Here is a 22,330-nt window from a genome sequence, read left to right as displayed (position 1 = left end):
ATGCCTTTAATATAATTACTAGGGAAAAAGCTGGTTTGCTTTGTAGGCTGCTTAACAGTAAAAAAAAACCCAAAACCCAAAAAACCAGTCATATTTTCCTCCACACCCTTCAGTCATATAGTTTCTTTCTCTTTCAGATATCTACATTATGAAGTCCAATTCTTCCTGCTTTTTCCAAAGAAGCAACACTGAAAGTATATGGATGCTTGAGTTAAAGCCCTACCCCCAAATGCTTGTCAGGAATCTAAGTTAAAGACTTCAGGATTTAACACCTACAACTTTTATCCTGCTCAACTACTTCAATTAAAATCCAGGTTCTTACACTGTATTAATTACAGAATCCCCTCATATTTCTGAAGATATATAAAGAAAAACAAACAGAAACCTTCAGATACCTTGTCAAGCAGGTATTTTTTTAATTTCCAGTTAAATGTAACTTGCAGTAGGTTCAGAATTAACTCAAATCCTCTTAAATCACTAGACACAAGAAAAACCATACCAGGATTACCTGAGCTGGCTGGAAGGGATGGAGACCACGGAGTCCCCTCAAAGAGAGAATATAGTGAAGTCTCCTGATGAGCAACTGAAGGGGTGACCTCTGTTTTTGTGCTGGTATTCATGTTTTTCCCATATACCTCATTGAACATGCTGTTATTTGGATATCTTTCCTGTAAAAAAAATGAATGCAAGAGTTTTGGTATTGGATTTATTTCAAACACTGAGACTGTACAAAGGAAACAATTCTAGATCAGAATATTTTCCTAACTCGTTTTTCACTCCCCTCTTCTTTGACCATTTTATTTAACATGAAGCCCATCATATTCTGAGTCAGGACAGATTTCTCCTGACTGGACTGCAAAGCCTTCACAAAATCTTTAAATTCCCAGTACTTACAAAAATTGTACCAAGACCCTGCTCAGTTCTCTGGAACAGAACAGGCAATCCATTGCTCAGGAAATAAAAACCTATACACCATAATACTTTGAGATGCACCTTTTCAGTCAATTTCACAATTCTGGTAAGAGCAAGGGACCCATGAACTTGGCAAGATTCAACAGTATGTCTGCAGAACTATAGCTAGGATGAATTTGAGAAGACAACTGATAAAGGCAGAGATAATCTTGCTGATACAGACTGCAATTAGGCACCCATATAGATTTCTTTCAGGTTTTCCATTGGTTTGAACTAAAGGTTATCCCCATAGTTCTGCCATGTTACCTAGTTTAATGGTAAGCTCAAACAGCAAAGGGCTGCAGACTCTGGTCCTCACTTACCTGATTAAGAGAAAAGCCACTGAGGGACAGGAAAGACGACGACTGAGACATCAATTCTGATGGTTTTTCCAGCAGGGACTTCTTCAGAAATCAAAAAGGGAAAAGAGCAGTTAGCATTCAGTGTAGTGAGCAGGAGGAAAGTATGCTACCAAAAACTGCCAAGGTGTTTTTGGTCACATTTAAAACCTTCTTAGTATTTTAGCTCCAGCACGCTGGAGGACAGAGGGGACAAACTAACAAATGCAGAAAATCAGTAGTTTCCCTACTAACTGTAATTAAAATCTAAATTAAAATCTAAAAACCAACAATCACAACAGCTGAGAGTCTCAGGCAAACCCCCACTGCCAGAACAGCTTTTCAAATCCTAAGTGTAATACTCTGTCTGATGCATGTAGAGGGGAGATTCCTGCCAAAAAAACCCTACGGTTGTGTAAAACTTTGTACAAATGAGACAGGATCCTTCCCAGTGATCAGAGGACTCCTTCAAACATGATTAGACTCCTGTATGTTGCTACTGACAGAGTATTTTTCAGTTTTGAGTGCATCCCTGCTGTACAGACATTCTTGGACAGCAAGAGCAGCCAAGTGCTGTGATTCTTTAATTGGGTTAAACAGTCCAAGTTTCATTTAGCACTCACTCATTTTCATTATAAAAGACTGTAGAGAAGAAGGAAAAAAATGCCCAGCGTTTAAAACAGAGGTCCCAAAACTCTCCCTGGGGTTCCACATCAAGATATTATGGACCATGACCTTTTCCATCATCTATGCCACGCCCTCTCATACAGCTGTTATTGCCAGCATAATATTTCTCAGCTTTCTCTTCAGTTCTTACTATGATTAAGCAGTGAAAAATAGCATCTCTAAAACAAGCCTATTTAGGGAAGAAATAGGATCAGTTATCATCAATACAGAAACCAAAGAAAAATTATAAGGCTCAGCTGCTGGACAATGAACACCACCAAATTTAGGCTGAGGATCACCAAGCCATAGAATTAGTGAAGCCATAAGTAAAACTGTGCGTGATCCAAAATGAAAGCTGTAGTCTTGTTCCAAATAAAAGCCCTCTTGCACTCATAGCACCTCAGCATGTCAGATGTTTTTAAATTTATTGTTCAAACAACCAAAGCCTGAACTAGCATCCCTCTCTCTTTAACATGGTCTCAGTATCTGGAATATCTTTGCTTTTATCCTGCAAACCTAAGACAAATAGCCTCATTTTCTTGGCAAGCAGCTCCTAGCTTGTTAGATTTTCAGTGACAGCTCATTACTTTGAAAGCACATTTTAAAAGGCCGACAAAATTCACACTCTGCATATCCACACAGCTTGCACAAAGAAGAATTGCCTTCCATTTGTCAGCAGTCAGCAACAGTAGGAGCTTCAAAGGAAGCTGCTGAAGAAGCAGCTATTAGTTTCTTAGCAAAGGTATCTAATGAGACAGAAATGGGTGTCTATTTTGCTACTGGCTCCTTGGGATGGCACGTAAAATAACTGAGGAATAGACTTAATCAGAGATTTCAAGTAGAGTCACAAGTAACTCTTCTTTGTTACTGCTACTAATCTGAAATAGTAGTATTTAATGGACATACCTATAGCCATACTAGAAAGGCGTACTGCATTTTCAGAGGCAATTTACAAATTCAGCAGCTCTAAGACCCTCCAAGCTACTGAACCAGGAAGGTTTTAATACATAAATGTAGAAAAAATCTCTCTGTCAAAAATTACTGTATTACTATAGGACTTACTGATTATTTAGCCAGTTGCTTGCAATTTTCTTCCAAAGCCATCTTGCTCTTTTACAATCTCTTCTGCATTTAGTAGGGCAGCTTCGCCCTGCCTTTATGGAATTTTTATATGCAATTATAATAAGCCACACTTGTTCTGATGACTTCCCACAGCTGAATCTGTGCTCCCCCTTGCCCTTATTACTAAGCCCATAAAACTACAGAAGAATGAGTGCATTAAATGATGCATCAACATCTCTCCTGTGGACTGCACTTACAAAAAACCCACTGTTATTCTGATTTCTGAACAAATTGGGCCTGGATTCGGCCCAAGAGCTATACTGTGGGCCTTCAGCTGCTCTGAGCTCTCACCTGAAGACTAGCTCAAGGATGAGGGAGGGAAGTGGACAGGAGGGATGGGGGAGAGAAAGGAGTTTCACATTTCTTATAATTTCACAGAAGAAAGAGATGCCAGTTAAGAGTGAGAAGCAGCAGTATTACATCAAATACATACAAATAGGCTTCGTCCAGGAAGAGAGGCGAGAGGCCCCAGCAGAGCTGGGTAAAGATCAGGAGGATTAGAGAAAATCAGCTCTTCCTCCTCCTCCAAGGCAGCCAGACTCTTTAACAGGTCCGGAGGAAGCAGAGGGGAGCTCTTGGGGTCCTAGTGACAGAAATGAGCACAGTGAGACAACAGAAGGCAGAAAGGGGATCAGCAAGAGACAGCAAGGAGAGGCTAAGCCACAGCAGGACAAGAGAAATTAGCAAGAGAAAGGCAGAAGGTGGCATGCAGAAGTGCAAGGTGAGAAAGTGGTGCAGCAGAATTGTGTTGAGGTACACAGAGAGAAAACGCTGAGCAGAAAACATAACTAGCCACGTGGCCTAATGAGTCCTGGGAAGAGCACCGTAACATCAAAATGATGGGCAGCTAGTTTTAATTAGTGGAGTGTGTGCTTCCCATTGCATCTATGCCAAATACTGAACCTGTTTCACATTCAAGGACAAGGAACACAAAATCTTACTATTATTCTTCTGTAGCTGACCTGTGAGTAATTTAGGTTTCAAGTAAAATTAGATTTGCATCTTCTTCCCTCCTCTATTTGTGGAGTTCAAATCCCACAAGACATATTTCCAACTGCTAAGGGCTGCTACACCAATGTACAGCTGACCAGAACACTGAGGCAAAAAACCCTGCAAAGTGCTGGTCAAACTTGACATCTTGACTTTTGTGAGGGACACTTAAAACACAAGCATCATGGGCGCAGCTTCTGTCCGTACTGCACTGCGTTTGCACCAAGGCAAGGTTTCCCTTTTAGAGATGAGAACAAGGCTTTGATCCCATCTCTATCTAAAAACCACAACCTGACATCATGGTAGAGGCAGACTTCTGTATATTGTCTGGCTTTTCTCTCTGAAGGATAAGCCAAGTGATCTCAGCTGACCTTCTGAAAATCCTGAGTGTATTTACAGAGGCACATCTGGCCAAAGGTTTAAAGAGACCTCTGTTTAAGTTTCCTTATAAACATCACCAAAGCACTCACAGACAACTTCAGGACTGTTAAAAAGTAACAAAGATTGCAGGTTTATAAGCAGCAGCATGAAGCACAACCGCATGCACAGAAGCAAAGTATTCCATTATTGCAACCAAGACCTAAGGAAGTCATTCAGCTCTCTCACTGTGTGGTGTGATTTGCAGGAAAAACAAAAAAAATAATCCAAGACAAGACTGCTCCTACCATCCTCGATTTCCAGCCTCAATCTGACTATTGCAGCCTCAGCCATTCAACACACTCAAGATGCTATATGGGTGTTAAGAATTCATCTAATTCAACTGCAGCTATTTGGATGGCTTTTATGATTTTCATCAGTTGCCAGACAAGAATTTTCCCCAAAACTATCAGCTGCCATGTTTCTCGACCTGACAGACACAGTGCAGAGATCAATGTCACATCTACACTGAACAAGACTTACACCTACTTGACACCAAATCTTCAAGAGCTGGATCCCACACACAACCAACTAAAATGGAGAATTCATCACTGTTGGCTGGAATCCCATTTACTGATACCCCGCTCCCTACTAAAGCTCACATTGACATACGTAGGGCTACAGGGCATTCCTGAAACAGGCAAACTCCTAGAGTAGTTAGGAATATCAGAGCCTTGTTGGTTTTCACCACTTACAGCGTGGATCTTTACCTCAAAGGTCATCCTGGAGACGGCATCCTGCTCTGGGCGGAAGACTCCTTGCCGTTTTCCCCTGCGGTCCATGTTAGACTGCTGTGCCATCACCCTATTGTCAGCCATGCCATAGGAAGAGTCCCAGTAATATTCTGGCACCTTGACTTCTGAGGGGTTCTGGTTATATGGCTCCATTGGGAAAGGCTTCATTTTTTTCTCCAGAGGTTGCTGTTGCATCACGGGAGGCTGTAATGACTGTTCAAATAATTTTAGAGGGTCCTGGGCCTGCAGATAGTAGGACTGCTTTACAGGCATGATCTTCCCCAGTGAGCCTTGGACTTGAGGTGGGTTCCAGAGCTGCTTTGACGAGTCTGTCTGCGGATACTGAGGAAGAGACGCATGATTTCAGCAGCGGGTAGGAACAATTAATGTTAACTGAATGCCTAACTCCATTCAAACTGTCAGTCTGGCTCACTTGTGACAGACATTCCACAAACATTCTGATTTGCTAAATTATTCATCAAAATGCACAGTCTCGATAAGCATCTAATACTCCCCAGTCAAGCCTTATGCCAACAGCCAAGTATAATCCTTACTCTAATCCAGTACCTTGTAAACACCTTTATTAAGGTACTGAGCCAGCATTTTGCTGCCCAGAACACCAGGAGGGTCTCACCATCAAGTCCAGACATGCCAGAAGGGAGATTTTTCTCCTGCACAATGTGAGCATAAAATAAGCTGTGAGGGAACTGACACTGCAACCCAGTTAGCCAAAAGGAGAGTGCGGGTGAAGGTTCAGACTCAGTCAGTCCTCATTACTCACACAACAATACTAGAAAGGCCCAAGACAGAAATACCCAATCAGAAATATCACCTTCATACCTTGTCTATACACAGAAACACACAGAAAACAGATGACCACTTTCCTATTCCAGTTCCCATACCTCCCTCTCAGTTACAGAATTGTACGTTCATACCCACTAAACTTCAGCACTTTTTCAAATTTGCCCAGAAGTTCACAGATCAAAATTCCATACTAAAGTCTTTAACGACAGTTTTGAAAAGGCAACCCAGGAACCTAAGTCTTGAATGTTGCCATTTATTTTTAAATTAAGCTTAGCACATTCCATTAGTCAAGTTTACCTGCTGGAATCCGGAGTGGTGTGGCGGGCTCTTCCCCAGGCCCTGCACAGCTTTCGTAGGGGACTGTTGTTGCTGTTGCTGGGCCAGAGCTTGGACCTGTAACTGGCTTGCAGACTGTGCTGTTGCCTGAGCTGGTAAAGATGAGAGAGGTTGCTGGGAAGGAGGTGGTGTTTGCTGAGGTCCCTGGGTCATTGGCCCTGGTCCAGAGGGCCGTTGCTGGCTGTAAGGAATGTGGGACTGTTTCCCACCTTGCACCTGGTTTCCTGCAGGTGAGTGAGCTGTGGGCTGGAGGAAGGTTCCTGGGACAGAAACACCACCTGGGAAGGTGTACCCCGTGCTCATGGAGAAAGCCACAGGAGGGGGGACAACGTAGGTTGGAGGTGGAAACCCTGGCAAAGATAAAAACGCACCTTTAATCAAAATTTGGCAGAGCAGGTAGCTCCCTCAAGAAAACATTTAGTGTGGCTTTTTGGTGTTGGCTGGTTGTGTATTTTTTCCTATTTTGCTCATTTAGACCATGAGGACAGAAAACACGAAGTACAGTTTGTATACATGCCCCATAACGTCCTTTCTCACCTTCGCATGCACATACATAGCTGTGATCAAAGGGTTATTCAGAGTTTGTTCTTGAGCTTTCTTACAATATTCCAGGCACTGATAACAGTCAGCCAGGGCAGTATCTGGGAGAGTCATATGTTTCCACACACACCCCCCCCAACCTCCCTGCCTTTTTTTTCCCTGCCACCTTTTTCCTTCACCATTCTGGGGTTTTGATGCTTTACCCCCAAAGTTCCCTCTGCCCTCAAACATGCATTTTTGGGGACTAAGCTTCTGCAGCAATGGACAGAAGCAATCAGTAAGTCTACTGCCTCCTCCCAGAGGATCACCAGTCTCAGAATCAATTTAGATAGAGACAGATGGTAAGCAAACAAATCCTCTTATCCACAAGATCAATTTCTTTCTTGTAGTTCACACTGAAAAGCTGGGTTTGGAAGGCAAGCTTTAATTCTGCATCTCACAGGCCAGATTTTATGCTGACTTTGGGACAGGGAAGATGTCCCTTTGTCTTATATTAAGCAACTACACCTAACAGCTGCAGGGAAGATAAAGCTTCCAGCTATTTTGTGAGCAAACGTGGACAGCAAAGTATGACAGGAACACTCCACAACAAAATGGGAACACACAACATGGCAGCAACAGCAAATAAGAACACACAAATTACAGCTTGAAACATGAGCACCACTACAAAAGAAACTGAGCTTTAAAGAAGAAAGCAGTGTGATTGATCTTTTGTAATGAAGTCCTATGCACAGAGAATGCTTCCTCCTGAGCTAGCAGAAGACTTTGTCATGTTTGGACTAAATTCAGAAACAGCCTACTGTGAAGTTCCTTGATCTCACACCCACTAACCAAAAAGGTGGCAGATTTCATGACAGACCTTGATTCCAAAGCATAAGGAATCTTATTTACCTCATTCCAGTTCTGCTATGCCCCTTCTTTACTACTTTGTAAGATTATCAATGTGAGAATTTACGCTCATTAAAACAGCTCCTACCTTCAGAGGCTGTAACAACCACTAATACAGGATTTGCTTTGCAGTCAACAGTAAATCACACTTCAAAAGAACACAAATTACCTGGCCGGCTAGGAAGGGGAGGGAAGGCTCCTGGGTGATGAATGGGGATGAACTGAGAACTGCTGGCCTGACTTGGAGTCTGAGTTACAGGTGTTTTCCTGGCTTCAGACACTGGAGTCTTCCTCATCTCTGTCTGGGATTTCACCTAATGCAAAAGAAAGAAGAAATTAGGTAACTTTTCCTGTAATTATCCACATCATGTCTCAAGCCAAAAAATGAACTCCCAGATTGTCTGAGAGATTATTTTCTTTTTCCTAAGCAACTGGGAGAGGTTTGGAACACAGGAACCCAGTTCCCTCCTCGCTGACCTCAGGCAGGTTACCCAGCTTGTCCTCAGGCATTCCTTCCCTCACAAAAGCACTCTAAGGATAGCTACCCAGAAGACTGCAACAGGCTCCTTCTCTAGCAAGAGAGTGGGAAGCAGACATCATAATATCCTCAGACCATACAAAGAACTTACCATGCTGCTCACCTGCAGTGCCCTAAAAACAAAACAAAAAGTGCAGATGCTATTATGCTTCTCCTAGGGCACTGCTTCAGCCTAACCCATGCTACTTACCTGCAGCACCTTAAAAAACAAACACTACCACGTTCTTCCTACGGAACTCTTTCAGCCTAATCCATACAGTGATGTATATGCACAAACTCCTGCATACTATGAAATTCTTTTGACCAAGAGCATACAAGACAAATAGCAGAAGTGCTTAACCTCTTTCAGTTTACTGTGTAACTGCTGTATGTTCTGTTAAAAAGAGCTGCACCAGTTAAAGGCAGAGAGAAGAATGTAATGTAATGTTTACCTGATTCTGAGTCTGCTGCAGTCTGGGTCTTCCTGGAGAGGAAGACAGAGGGGAAGACTACTTTCCCTTTCTGTTCAGCTCGGCAGAACTGCCTGGAATGCAAGATGGAGCAGGCAGGAAAAAGACAGCAAGCAAGGAACCCGGGCAATACAGAAAGGGCCCAGGAGCAGATCTGATGCCAAGCCTCAAAGGTGGTTGAAAGAAAGGGTTTTATCATGGACCAAATTAAAAAACTCCAAACCAAACAAACCAAAACTGTGCGCTGTTTATTTCAACATTTAGTGCTGCTGAGTTGAAAGGAGTTAGAGGGCAGGTCTTTTCTGCCAAAACACAGTAGTAAAGGGGTAGATGCATTCAAACACTTTCTTAAGTTGTTTTTCAAATAATTCTGAATTTCCCCATTTAGACATTATGGGAATGTAGTTTATTTTTTGTGTTTAATTAAAAAAGCAGATTGTAAGACTGGGAGGTTTGGGTGTATTTTTGATCTCCCGCTAGAAAAAGCCAGGAGGGAACTCCACCTCAAGGTTCTGGCTGATGCTAAGCACCATGAATGTTGCAGCCCCTGCTCATGCCGCATCTGTTCACTGCCCACCTTCACCCTTCATCACATTCTGTATATTCAACTTATATTGTGCCGTCCCTTTTTTTTCCACAATGAGCCAAGCATTTTTATAACTCATACTGAGAGCTGTGCATTCTTTTATAGCAATGTTGGAGAATTCAAAGACACTCTTCCTGCCATGGGATTTTAAAACATGAGCTCTAGTACATCATGAACTCAAAGCTGCTATGACACATTTCCAAAGGTGGCTTACAAAACACACCTCCCCCCCCAAGATTTATAGTCAACTTTTAAAAGCTAAATAACTAACATTGATTAATCAAGACAGACAAGTTTCAGTTGCTTCCCTGCTTCTACTTGACCTCACCTCAGAAGTGTCAATACTACAAAATATTTACTCCCCCAGTGGTCCTGAGGGTTCCTACACAGTGCTTGAGAGAAGCACCATTTCATCACAGTGGCCTCTTAAGAGTACGTTACACCTTGAGCAATTCCGCATGCAACCTTCCTTGGCACGTAACATTATTTTCCCTAAAGAGCAGAGATTCAACCTATGACACGCTTTCATGATCCTGTCTGAGTGTGGAAGTTTTCAACTTATCTGCGAGACAGGATTAATTACTTTTGTATAACATTCTTAACATTTTTGCTAAGTAGGAGCTGCAACATTTGCAGCATTTAGGCTTTGGAAGGCAATGAGCTATGGAGAAGACAAAAGCTTGAAATATCAAGGAAGGCCAAAGCAGAGCACTAACAGACCACCAGTCAGTGCAAAACCTACACTGGTTTCTCCTCAGCCAGAGGAAAGCAAACCTTCCCCATTTTCTGGAGTAGGTCTGGATAAATAAGTCCACCAAACTATGTAAAACAAAAGGCATTTCATTGTAATAGTTGCCATAACAAATACAGCTGATGGAACTAAAAAGTAAAAATTAATTTCTATTCAACAAGAGATGAAGAGTAACCAACCACATCAGAACAGATTCCGCTACAGTTGGGTTTGAAATAAGTTTTTCCTGGGTTTGTTATCTCTTAAGACTAAGACAAGCAAATTTCTGATAAATCAGCTGGGTTAGAATTAAAATACTTCCCCATCCAGAAAACTACACGTACTTCTCGGAAGATCTGTTGGTTTTGATCGGCCTCAAGTCCTTATATTGCAAGACAGGGGCACAAACACTGAAACTGGAAGTTGTGCTCAGGCCTGCAACCACATTCCAGACATGTTCAACAAATAAATAAGAAACCTGCTATTCTAACTCAACTACCTAAGTTGTTTTTCAGATACCAGACTCTTGTTCAGTGACTCATGAATGATTGCCACATGGTTTCTGTAGGCTACTTCCCTTTACCACCCTTGGTAGGACCCCCTGCAAAACCAACTGAACACTGCCAGTTCAGACCCTCCATTTCATAATGATGATGTTTAACAGCAAATAACCAGGAGGAGAACAAGAAGAACGATCCAGGGGTCCTAACACAACAAGCCAGAAACACTGAAAGAGCTGCTTTGTCTAGCCTAGGGAAAACAAGACCTCAATTACACATGCCTTCAGAACAGTTGCAAAGAGGAAGACTTAAGTTATTCTGCAGACCTGTTCGGGGAAGCAGTAATAGGCTAACACAGAGGCAAGGGAGATGAAGTGCATTAGGAAATTATTTCCACTTGCAAGAACTGTGAAGAACTAACACAGTTTCTCCAGGGAAATAATAGTCTCCATCACTATCATTAAATGGCTCCAGGCATCGTCAGGGAATGACTGAAATGCAGCCACACTATCCAGGTACAGATCAGATCAACCCTGAAACTCTACATCCTTATTTACTACAACTCAATGGAAGTCAGACCAGTAAATTCACTATCTACTTGATAGTAGAGGTGAGCATTTTTGTACATAGTGCTCACAGAAATAGGGCAAAAAAGCATGCCTCAAAAATATGACTGAGAAAAGAGCAGCTGATATGAAAACCAACAATTTTGAGCAAGCGTCTGAGCACAGAATTACAGTTTAAGTGCAGTGTGGCTTTCCTTACTTCCACAGAGCGCCACCTGACTGCACACACAGTATGGAGAGTCTTACTCCACACAAACAACTAGGTGCTTTTGCGAGGAGTTCAATTTTTTGAATATGCACAAGTCAACTGAACCAAAAATGCAGAGTACCCAGTTACTTCACAAGAGACCAAGAGCATGACTGCGACCTGGCCATGCAATGCCTTGGAAGCCTGAATAATTTATGGAACAACAGGTAGAAGTTTGTTTTTAAGATAGTTAACATAGCAAAATCACCTTTCATTGCTCCCTACCTTTTCCCCCCCAACAAATTGAGACAGCATCAAAGAAAAGGGCAGAGACCCAAAGATCACTAATACCTGGTCTTTGAGATAGATGTGTTTCTGGTTTTTTTGTGCATTAGCTGTACCTGCAGGGCCCACAGTGAGACCTCGACTCTGCTGTACTCTATACAAGCAGCAACGACCCTGCCACAAACATTGTACTGCCTAAGACGCAGTATCGCTTTGATCTAAAGGCTTACCTGAACTGCCACGTTCTGCTTTCCTGCTTCCTGCATCTTATCCAAGCCGCACTTCTTGGTCTCATTCTTTCTTTTATTGTTGTCCTTCTTTCCATCATTCTTATTGGCTACTATTCCTTTGCTATAGTCCCGTCTTTCCCTACCTACATCTTTACCGGGATAGATTCGCCCTTGCTCTCTGTTAATTTCCCGTGGCTTGATGTTCTCTTTGAACGTGACCATTGGTTTTTCTCCTGCATCACAGTTGTTGTTCAGGCTTCTGCCAGAGGACAGAACTGATTTGAGTCCAGGGCTCCCATCTGTAGATAGCGGGTCTGCAACAGATGTTTCCTGCAAGGCGAGACTCTCTTTGGCTTCACTAGGGTCCTCTAGTAATAGTTCTGGGATTTCTGTCAAAAACAACAGTTTTCCTACCTCATTTTCACACTGAATCAACCTGAAAAAGAAAGGAATCGAAAAGCAAGTATATTACTCCAAATACATTCCTTATCATAATCAGTCAATGAAGCAATGGCATGCTGACCCACAGAACATGTTAGTAGCGCTGTCAGCATCTTGTATTCACATTATATCTAATTGCTGTGTCGAACAGTGAGAAAAATAACATTCAACTCTGGCATCTGCATTACCTAAGCTTACAGCAGCAAGTGAAACACAGAGAAGCTACTTGCAGTTACCTCGGCTGGTTATCAGCAATCCATTTGCCTGTGAAGATCAGACGCTGTTGCCGTATCCGACGTTGTTGCCCTTCCTTATCTCCTGTAATTGCCTGGTGGCCTTTAGAAAAATCCAAGTTCCTAGTATTGACATAGGAGAGGGAATAATATTAACTACACAATTACCCTCTGCAACATCGTATTTCTTCAGAAATACAACTGGTCAGCATTACTCTACTATAAGCTGTGAAATCTCACCAGATACTACTCAAAACTTCACTGTTACAGATGTCTGACTTACAGATGCAATTCTCTTCTGGTAAGATGCACCTACATTAAAGAGGTTTGGTGGTGTTTTTTGAAAAAACAAAAGGCCAAAAGCTCATCTGTGTGATAATAAAAAAAATCACAAAAATAATAGTTGAGTGAATACATCTAATATTTAGTCAGCATTTGTGCATGATGTTAGGTACAGGGATACAGTTAAAAACAGTAAAAACCAGCAAAGTAAAACCACATCAAGCAGTTTTCATGTAAAAGTATTCCCTTCCTCACTTCTTAAGTTTTTCCCTTTCAATTTACTCGTCTGAAGACTACAGAAGAAAAACAAAAAAGTCAGGAGCAATATTATAAGCTCATGACTTTCCCTAGAGATTTACTACATTGTCTATTACAGTTGTTTTGAAAAGATACCTATGTCAATCCATACAGTAGTAAGTATTCATAAATAAGATACTGTAGAGAACAGGTCAATGTCTATCAAAGTAGCGACATCAGCAAGAGTACCATTTCCTTCAGCTGTCACCCACCTGAATGAAGGCCTCAGAGCCAAGAATCCTTGCAACTCAAATTCTTCTGGAAGGGGGGTTGCTGGCAAATAGACAGTAAACAGCGTAAGGAAAGCATGAAAGCATTAAGTACAGTATAATAAGTAGATACCTCAGCAAGGTCACTACACACAGTAAAGCCTTCTATTAACACGCTCAATTGTACTGGTCCACCCTGCAATCTGAGGAGCTCAGCAATGATAAAGTAGAGCAAAGTCTGCTCAGCACGAGAAAGCAGCATTTGCAAGTATTCATATGCACTAATACTAGAAGACAACTTGCTCCCTTATTTGCTCTTCAACTGCAATTCCCCAGAACATCAGGAAAAACATGCATCGTTCCCAGCTCTTTACAGCACAGACTAGAAGTATACTTACCATTATTATTGGATAGATCTTCCTCATGAGGCTGGAAGCTGTTTAGAAGAGAAATCAGCCAGGGCCATATGCTACAAATCAGAAAACAGACAAACTGTAAGTGAAAACTACAAAACATGGAATCTATTCACCAAGAAAACACTGAACTGTTACACAGCCACAGCTCCTATGAATCCTCTGATTCCCAAGAAAAGGTAAAGTTTCTCTCAAGTGTCAGGGAAAAGACCACTTTCTTGAAAAAAAAGCAGTGTTTTTAAAAAGCCAATCTAAAGTTACCACGGGAGCCAGGCTCTTGCAGCATAGTGTTCATTACCCAGCAAGTCAGAAAACCTGCTATGAATTTAACTAGACAAACCTATTGCATGAGCAAATGTTCAAAGCACCTGTTTGCAATTCATGTTGTCCAGTTCAAAGCTGACTGGTCTCAAGGCACAGTAAATTAACCAGTTGGGAAGCAAAACAAATTATTAAGATACAGCTGTACATAAGTAGTTCTGTTCTGCAAACTTTAACACAGCACTGTAGCACTGAAACGGTTACCAGAAAGGTAAGAACGTCTAAATAACAGTTGCATTGAGTAAGACCATTAAACTAGATGCTAACTAGCAGTCTCCCTGCCTTGTGCTCGCAATACCAGTACAAGCAATGACTGGAAATTCTTTAAAAAGGCCCTGAAGCAAATAATTTAAAAAAATCACAATGATCACTGCATAGGTGGTTAACATTTAACTGCCACCAACAGGCTGCTTTCTCCTATTTTTTAAAAGCTCCAACCCAAAAGTCTAAGCACCCTTCTTCTGCTTTAGTGATGGGCACCAAGTCCACGGGGGCAACAGAAAACTATTTTAGGAAGGTGCCCACCGTGCTCAGTGTTAGTGAAATGAATCTGTCCTCCCTCAGCAAGGCTTTCAGCCACCATCCAGCACCTGGACTGGAGAATGGAATGTGCACCTGAAAGCCTGAGGTCAGCCACTTTCCTGCACTGCCGCAGGGACTGGAAACATGATGTTTATGCTCATTCTCTAAACTAAACATTAGTTCCTTCCCATGACTGACAAGGAACAGAAGGAGGAAAAAAGGGAGAGTGCAAGTCTGTTGCAACCTACAGGAAACTGCAATCTTCCTGTACAATGTTTGAAATAATGAGATTTCGTAATAAGAGATCTCTAAAGAGTGATGTCGTGGCACATGTGAAAACCTAGACCTAACGTGGCTTCCACAGGGCAGGTTTGGAAAACTCATTTCCAAAGAGCACACACTAGTACTGATATAGTCATTTCTGTCCTCAGTTCTTGCCTTCAGGTTAATCTGTTTTTCTAGGTAAACACGTTTCCTTCCTATTTCAGAAGTTTGTACAGTTTGGGGTACAATTATCCACAGGAAAATGATAAGCATAGAGTGGGGACAACTGAAAGTTTAAAAAGTAATAAGGATTATTTCTTGAACGACGAGCACAATTAAGTATGAATTCAGAACAAGGAAGACAGTTCAATATAAACCAGACATCAGGTTATTAAACAGAGGCCAAGAAAGGCGTGCATGTGTGTAGTCTGCAAAGAATGACTTTCATTAGGATCTTCCAATAGAAATATAAAGAAAACTCTCATCCTTACAAATAATGGGGAAGATGGACAGTCATCTCAAATTTCAGAGCCAACAAATGTAATGGCTACTAACTAATGCCCATTTTGACAAGTCTTAGCAGTACTTCCTTTTGAAGTTCAGCTGTGCATTTTACAGCTGTTTGCTGCCCACTTCACAACTCCTTTGTATGACACATACCTCAGAACGTCATGTTATCACACCACAGATTTAAAAACCAGACATGTTCTTTAAAGAGAGCCTGATAGTTTTATGGGCAGAAGGACCTACTCTGGCTAACTCAAAATACATATTCACACCTGATGATTCATTTTGATACTCCATAAAGTACTGCCTGCATCTCCTTTCTGCAATGACTTTACATCTAGTAGTACCAATCTTTCCTATTAAAATACTGGTATAAAGTCTTCCTTCAGAATATGCATACAGTAATACTTATTACTACCTCAAAACAATTTGTGAACTCTTATTTTTCCTTAATATTGCCTTCAGGAACTCTGGAATTGAAGTTCACAAAGCTCCAGGGCTTTAGGTTTTACACACGTCTGAGTGAGTCTTATTACTCGTCTAGCAAACCGAGGTTGTAGGGACCCCTGCTCCCCACACATCAATGTACAGAAAATATGAGCCTTGGCTAGAATCGCATCTTACAGCACACACTGCCAAGACAGAGCTGAAACCACTGTGGCACATTGCACAAGGTCAGCTAAGCAAGCTGTTTTCACACTGTTTTCCTTAAAGTGGCCACCCTAGGAAAAATACTCATCCACCTGTGTCAGTAACAGTCACTCTGATCTGAAGAAACACCTTACAGGTCAGAAACACTTTATTGAATTACTGTAATTTATGAAGAGTTAATAGGCTATAAAAAAAGTTGGTGAGTTTTGAACTATTTAAGCCTAAATTTATGAGATTAGAGGCAGAAGTGAAAAATCAGAGCAACAGTCCAGAACAATAATGCCTGTGCTGACATTTAAAGACCCCCTCTACTAAATTCAATTTAATTCCTGGATGATGAGCCAAGAAAACTGAATTCCAGCACTGCGCAAGAGATGGCTTAATGCATGGAATTAAGGCAAGTATTATCCTGCCACCTACCTCAATAAATCTGAGAAATCATTACAATAGATTAGACTAAAGGTACACTCAGTAGTTCTGCTCAAGTCAGGTATTATAAAGTAGATCCCTCTGATCTTAAAAAAAGTTACATGCAAACATAAAGCCAATTAAAACAGTGAATTTGTTCATGTAGCCCACAAGTCTCATGTTTTGTTTTATGAACTTTTTAGCACATACATTCTCTATCATTTTGATGTCTGTAATAACGAGTTATACAATCACTTTTCCCATTACTAATTTGTGGATCACCAGTTATTATTACTTTATGCAATTAAATGTATCAAAAGAAAGATTAACACTCACTACCGTCTTTCATCAACCACTGCCTCCTGGAAAACACTGGGCCTAAGTTTCAGCCAGTCCATTGAAACCTTCACAGCTGGAAGAGGATATGCAGCCCCAGAGTCTTCCTGGTAGTCATTTTGTAAAGGACACTTGCACAGAACTCCAAGAAAGGACACTAGAAACAGAGCAGAAAAAAACCCAAACAAACAAACAAAAAAACCCCAAAGGATGAGGGAATGACACTTTAAAGTTGACCAAAAAACCTGACCAAATGCATCCCACCCATAAAACCCTATTTTTAAGAGCTAGTTCTTTAGAACAAAGCAGCCCAATTACTTAATCTTAAAAAATCCACCAGCAGATCAGAACACCTTTTTTTCAATACAGAGTTTTCTACCATGAAGCAGAATCTTGGTGTTTTTCCCCCCCCTCTCCTTTTATGCGTCATCACAAATCATTTTGGTAAGTTAACAAAATCCGGTGAGACAAGCCCATTACAAAAATATTCATTCATTTATTTATTAGAAATTATCAACTCAACTATCTATCTGCATTTTATCCACTTTCCCAGGTCAGCAAGCACACAAATCCACCAGAGCTAGCTCTGCAGGCAGCCACCCAGCTCAGACCCATTAAGGCACACAAGCTGACAAACAGTAACCACACCAGTGTGACCATGGTGCTTTCAGAATCAACGCCAGGCTGGAACCTGGAGAAATTCAGCTATTCAGAAATTTAGGTGTTTACAGACAAGGCCAAGCAGATCACGGGCTGGATCAGGTTAAGCAAATCAGTATTACGCAGCTAGAGTCTAAAATGCTCTGCACTCCCACTTATCTCCTAGTTGATATTATCAAGAGCACAGAAGCAGTTGAGGTGCTAGTTCAGTCAGCTTCAACTTCAGCCCTGTTGAATCAGAACTAGCTCCATTCAAAGCAATTCAAACCGCATTGCAGCCAACTGCAGAGCAGCCCCACCAAGTCGGATCCAACTTTGCACCCAAGTTAAAGTGTTCTTCAGAACCAGGAAAAAGATGCAGAGTTCTGTAAGGCTTCAAACAGAGTAAGCCCAGGGCACATAAATCCAGTGTTAGTCAGCACTGCTAGACATAAACGATCCTGCACAACCATCTTCTCTCTTAACTTTCTCCCTTAACATCTATTCTCATCACTTACCTCACACCACCATTAAGCTAGATCCTGACAGCAAATTACTAATGGATTCCATTACTTTTCATACTTACTGAAGAGAGCCAGTAACTGTGTCCAGCAGAGCTGCTCATCCTGGCTGTAGCTGTGCTGCTCTGTTTCATTGCTGAAGTCTCGCAGGTGGTGTAGTTGAAACAGATTGATAACAGTAATATGTACTAACTGCTGAGAATTGAAGGCCTTTTGGAATAACAACCTCTGCAACAAAGACACAGTAATATGTACTAACTGCTGAGAATTGAAGGCCTTTTGGAATAACAACCTCTGCAACAAAGACACACATACAACGTATGTATTTTTATATGGCAAAGCACACACTTGAAAGGATTAGTAGTTGCTATTTCACTGCTTGACTAATGCTTCTGCCCTTAAGGCAACATTCATTCTAGATTTTATTTTCAGGTCATCCCTATTAGCACAGCACTGGGCTTCCCAGGAGGACATGGGCAGATGCCCACTGTTAAGCCCAAGGTTTTTGCTCATACACCAACTCACATACATGCACAACAAATCAACACCCCCTTAGATATCGTTCTCTTTCAGAGCAAGTGCAACTTTAATGTGCAATGACAACATTGCAATGCAACTGCAAGAACTGCAGAGGCATGTATATCCACTGTATTTTTCAGTCTTCTGAAGAAACAGCACAGAGAAGGTGACAATTGGAAAAAAAAAAACAAACCACCACCCCAGGAAAATTTAACTACTGTGTGGTTATGTATTAAAGACTAATTCCACATCTGACTTCATGGGTCATGGAATGCCACGGTGGACTAAAATAGCATGAGCTATTTACAAATGCATTTCAGTAACTATGCTGTAAGAGACACCTTTCTCAGAACAGGAAAAGAAACTTTAATGCTTTTTTGGAGCATTGTGAGAAAAAAAAGGAGATATCCTAAACCATAACCAACTTATCTTCAGACACAACAGTCAGGGAGGCAAGTGAATTAGCCAGTGTAAGCATCAGGAAAATGTTTGAGCTCCATGTTCAACCTTGATTTTTAGTTAAGGGCATGAAGCACTGTACAGCTGACAACTCAAACTGGCAGAGCCGTCAGCAGCAGAATCATGGGCCTGGCTGAACACTCTAACCCTACAACTGTTCTCCTCATTCAGAGGTAAAATCAGCTACACGGTTAAAGTGATTATCCACCACACAGCCAATTTCGTATCCACATTCAACCCATTTAAGTCAGAAGAGTTGCTCTCTAGTAAATTAAGCCTTATGTTGCATAATATAAACAAAAAAGTAATCTAAGCAACAAAGCAGGACTCAATTAGCCCTCTTTTAACACCCTGGATCAGTTCAGAAAAGTAAGACTGTTCCACATGCCTGAGCAATGCCTGTAATTATTGATTATAAGCATTGTGGAAAAAGCAGTACTTGTTCAACAGCCAACATCACACACAGAGATACAACTGTATAATTTTGAAACAACATTACTTTAACTCCCAGTGTTCATGCAGCTCACATTCAAAGCTAATACAATTCACAAGAAGTTTTGCATTTTTAAAATTTATTTTAAACGCAGTTTGGACCTAGCTGTAGCAGCCCAATTCAATGCAAAAATGCAAAAAGACACTGTAACGAACATTTGTAATTCTTTATATTGCTAAGACCACCTTCCTTTTTCTTAATTTGGAAAAGCATCAACTGCTCTGTTGAACATATCCATGCTACCTGCTCATTTTCCACAAATGAAGATGCTGAAGCAGAGCAGTTTCCAAAAGGCACCTAACAGTTAGTATGATGTCCTCTTTGAAATTGTACTGCTCTGTATAAATACCTTACAAAATTCTCTTTCTTTCAGTCTTTGCTATATTGTCCAACTTAATGAGCTGGCTATATAATTAATGGGTACTCCTGGATTTTCCAGAGGAAACGTGTTCTGAATAGTTCTAGTCTACACACAAGTCAAGGTTGCACTGGCATACTTTTTAAAGGCAAACCACTGACAGGAGAGGCAACTTGTCTGAGGAAGATTAAAAGCAGCCTTAATAACCAGTGGGAGTGAATGAATGCCATCCAAAAATGAAGCTCTCAAAATTCCTCAGGCAACTGAGCCAACACTTCCCAGATGAATCAAGTGCTTTTCACAGGTATCCAAGAATCATCCAGGTTAAAGATCAGAGAATCAGTGGTCATTGATTTCTCCTGTATCTCCACCAACAACACAGCACATGTCAAATGGGAAAAATCCCTACTATTTGCAGAAGTCAACAGAACTATCCAGTGTTACCTGCAATGCAAACCTTCCATAACTGGCTACTTGAGCTTCCTGTATTTTAGCATGTGAAAAAGTTATTGTTGGACTGTAATTTCAGAACTCAGTTGCTAAAAATATTCTCCTCAACATACTAATTAATATGTTGTTAGAACTAACCTTGAACTGTTCTTCCAGCTTTTCTCGAAGTGGGCTCAGCTTCTCCAAGCTCTTACTCAGGTACACATGGCCATGGAATTTAATAAATGCCTTGATGAAGTCAGACACACTCCATCGAGTCTTCACCTCATCACGACTATATTCAGAACAGAAATACCCGACCTCAGTCTTTGGAATTAGACCCAGCTGCACATAACATTACATACTTTTTCTGTGAAGTTCAAGAAAGGAGGAATGTCCATGTAAAGCTACTTTTTCATGTCAGCACAATATGCCTATTTCCTGCATTCACTATTCACGCTCAGGAGCATCCCATTGTTCCACACGTGTAAGGATGCTCTGACTGGACGGGGGTTGAGGAACTTCTGTTTCTACTACCAAACATGAATAACTTCTGGCAAGGGAGATAGATTTGGAAGAAGTCTCCTCCATCTTATCTGAGTGGAAGTATATTATGCTTAGTCTTACCTTTCCAGTGCTTTAGAAAGTGCTTTCTGTAGGTTAGTGGAGGCAGCTGGGAAAGGAAACTTCACAGCAATGCTTCTGCAGTAGTAGAAAATTGTGGTCAAGTGGTCTCCTTTGGAGGAAGCTAGAATAGCCAATTGATTATAAGGCTGACCTAAGGGAGAAAAAGATGTTATCCAACAAGTTGTCATTCAGTAAAGCATGTTAGATTTCAGAATAATGTGGTCACTTGAAAAGGGAGCACAAAGTCCTAAATTCTTCAACAGACAAGGTTCAGGTTCATTTGCTGACCCTTTTACTCTAGCATCAGTATGACTCAAATGAAAAAGCTTCTAAATTTGTGGTGCTGTTTTTTTGGTTGGGGGGATTGGGCGTGGGTTTTTTTGTGGGGGTTTTTATTTGGTTGGTTTTTTACACACATCCTTTAAAACTGGACAACAAATATGGCTTAAAGGTTTTTGTCTAAATAAGATACTGTCAAAAGCAAGCTTTCACCACCAACATATTTATCTTCATCTATTTGGACAAAATCTATAGCCCAGTTTTACCTCATGAGGCAAACCCAACTGTCAACAGTTGTTCATATTTTTTACCTATAGAGTAAAAATTTCTATAGTTAGAATACAGAGAATTTTTCAGTTAGAATATAACTGGCTAAAAAAATGGAATTACTGGTTTCAGCAGCCTGGCTCAAAAATGATTTATCCTTCTCTCACTATCCTTACATTTTGGACCACTGTAAGCCAATAGCTAAAAAAGCTATATCCCTGAACTAAAGAAGCCCTTAACTTGCATGAGCAACTTGAAAAAACTGATTTTAGCTACTTAACTTTACAAATTGGCATGTGAACAAACAATAAAAGAAAAAAACGCTGGTGGTAGGCAAGTTTTCATTAATTGTACTTTATAACATATGAATGTAACATGGTATAATGAAGCAGTAGTGAAGCCTTGGAGTGAAGCTTTGTATTACCTTCTTTGTTTCTAAATCTTCACAAAAAGGAGACAAGAATAGCTATTATTCAAACGATTTACCAACAGTTCAGGCCTTGTTGCATGATTGCTTTGGGTATTTGGGGAGGAAGATTTATATAAAATCCCAAGTTTCCAACTGCCACACAAGAAAAGCAACACCCCAAATCTTCCTTTGGAATTATGAACCTAAAAGGTATCCCAGACTCACCATTAGAAGGGACAAGCTGAGCTGCATGTCTGTAGTAAGACTCTGCCTGGCTGGTCTGATTCCTATAGCGAGCTAAGAAAACAACAAAAAACCCAGGTTGAAGCATAAACGTCAACTATCCTGCACTTTAATATAACCCAGTTTACCTGAAGAGCACTTTACTATTATTTTAGAAATAAGCATCAGAAGAACATACAATTACGCAAAACAGCATGAAGATTCAACACGTTGAATTTTGAGGTGTTTTTTTTTCCTCAGATCCTATGTCACAGCTCATCAGTTCTTATGTAGAAAGATGTTGTGCCAACAGCATCACATCCAGACAGCTACAAAATATTTTTCATACTTCTCTGCACAATCAGCA

At 40.9% G+C, this 22,330-nt stretch overlaps 1 protein-coding gene across 5 annotated transcripts in view; it reads right to left on the bottom strand.

The window, feature by feature from the left end:
• The window catches only part of SMG7 (SMG7 nonsense mediated mRNA decay factor), a 55,735-nt gene that overhangs the window by 3,913 nt on the left and 29,492 nt on the right, over window positions 1-22,330 (bottom strand). For 2 of the 5 annotated variants that reach the window (XM_052800547.1, XM_052800546.1), the window contains 15 exons: window positions 21,967-22,038; window positions 20,787-20,937; window positions 20,319-20,454; window positions 17,967-18,129; window positions 16,742-16,898; window positions 13,718-13,788; window positions 13,323-13,383; window positions 12,535-12,654; window positions 11,858-12,293; window positions 7,956-8,100; window positions 6,320-6,708; window positions 5,195-5,560; window positions 3,511-3,660; window positions 1,275-1,355; window positions 509-668 (listed from right to left, as the gene is read on the bottom strand). In XM_052800547.1, the coding sequence (XP_052656507.1) occupies window positions 509-668; window positions 1,275-1,355; window positions 3,511-3,660; window positions 5,195-5,560; window positions 6,320-6,708; window positions 7,956-8,100; window positions 11,858-12,293; window positions 12,535-12,654; window positions 13,323-13,383; window positions 13,718-13,788; window positions 16,742-16,898; window positions 17,967-18,129; window positions 20,319-20,454; window positions 20,787-20,937; window positions 21,967-22,038 (2,658 nt within the window). The remainder of the gene's footprint in view (window positions 1-508; window positions 669-1,274; window positions 1,356-3,510; window positions 3,661-5,194; window positions 5,561-6,319; window positions 6,709-7,955; window positions 8,101-11,857; window positions 12,294-12,534; window positions 12,655-13,322; window positions 13,384-13,717; window positions 13,789-16,741; window positions 16,899-17,966; window positions 18,130-20,318; window positions 20,455-20,786; window positions 20,938-21,966; window positions 22,039-22,330) is intronic. The other 3 variants (XM_052800549.1, XM_052800545.1, XM_052800550.1) reach the window with 3 other exon arrangements.

This window comes from Harpia harpyja, chromosome 11 (assembly GCF_026419915.1).
Source record: "Harpia harpyja isolate bHarHar1 chromosome 11, bHarHar1 primary haplotype, whole genome shotgun sequence".
NCBI classification, from domain to species: domain Eukaryota; kingdom Metazoa; phylum Chordata; class Aves; order Accipitriformes; family Accipitridae; genus Harpia; species Harpia harpyja.
Note: the sequence above shows the minus strand (reverse complement) of the source record. Positions and strands in the feature narration are given on the sequence as shown.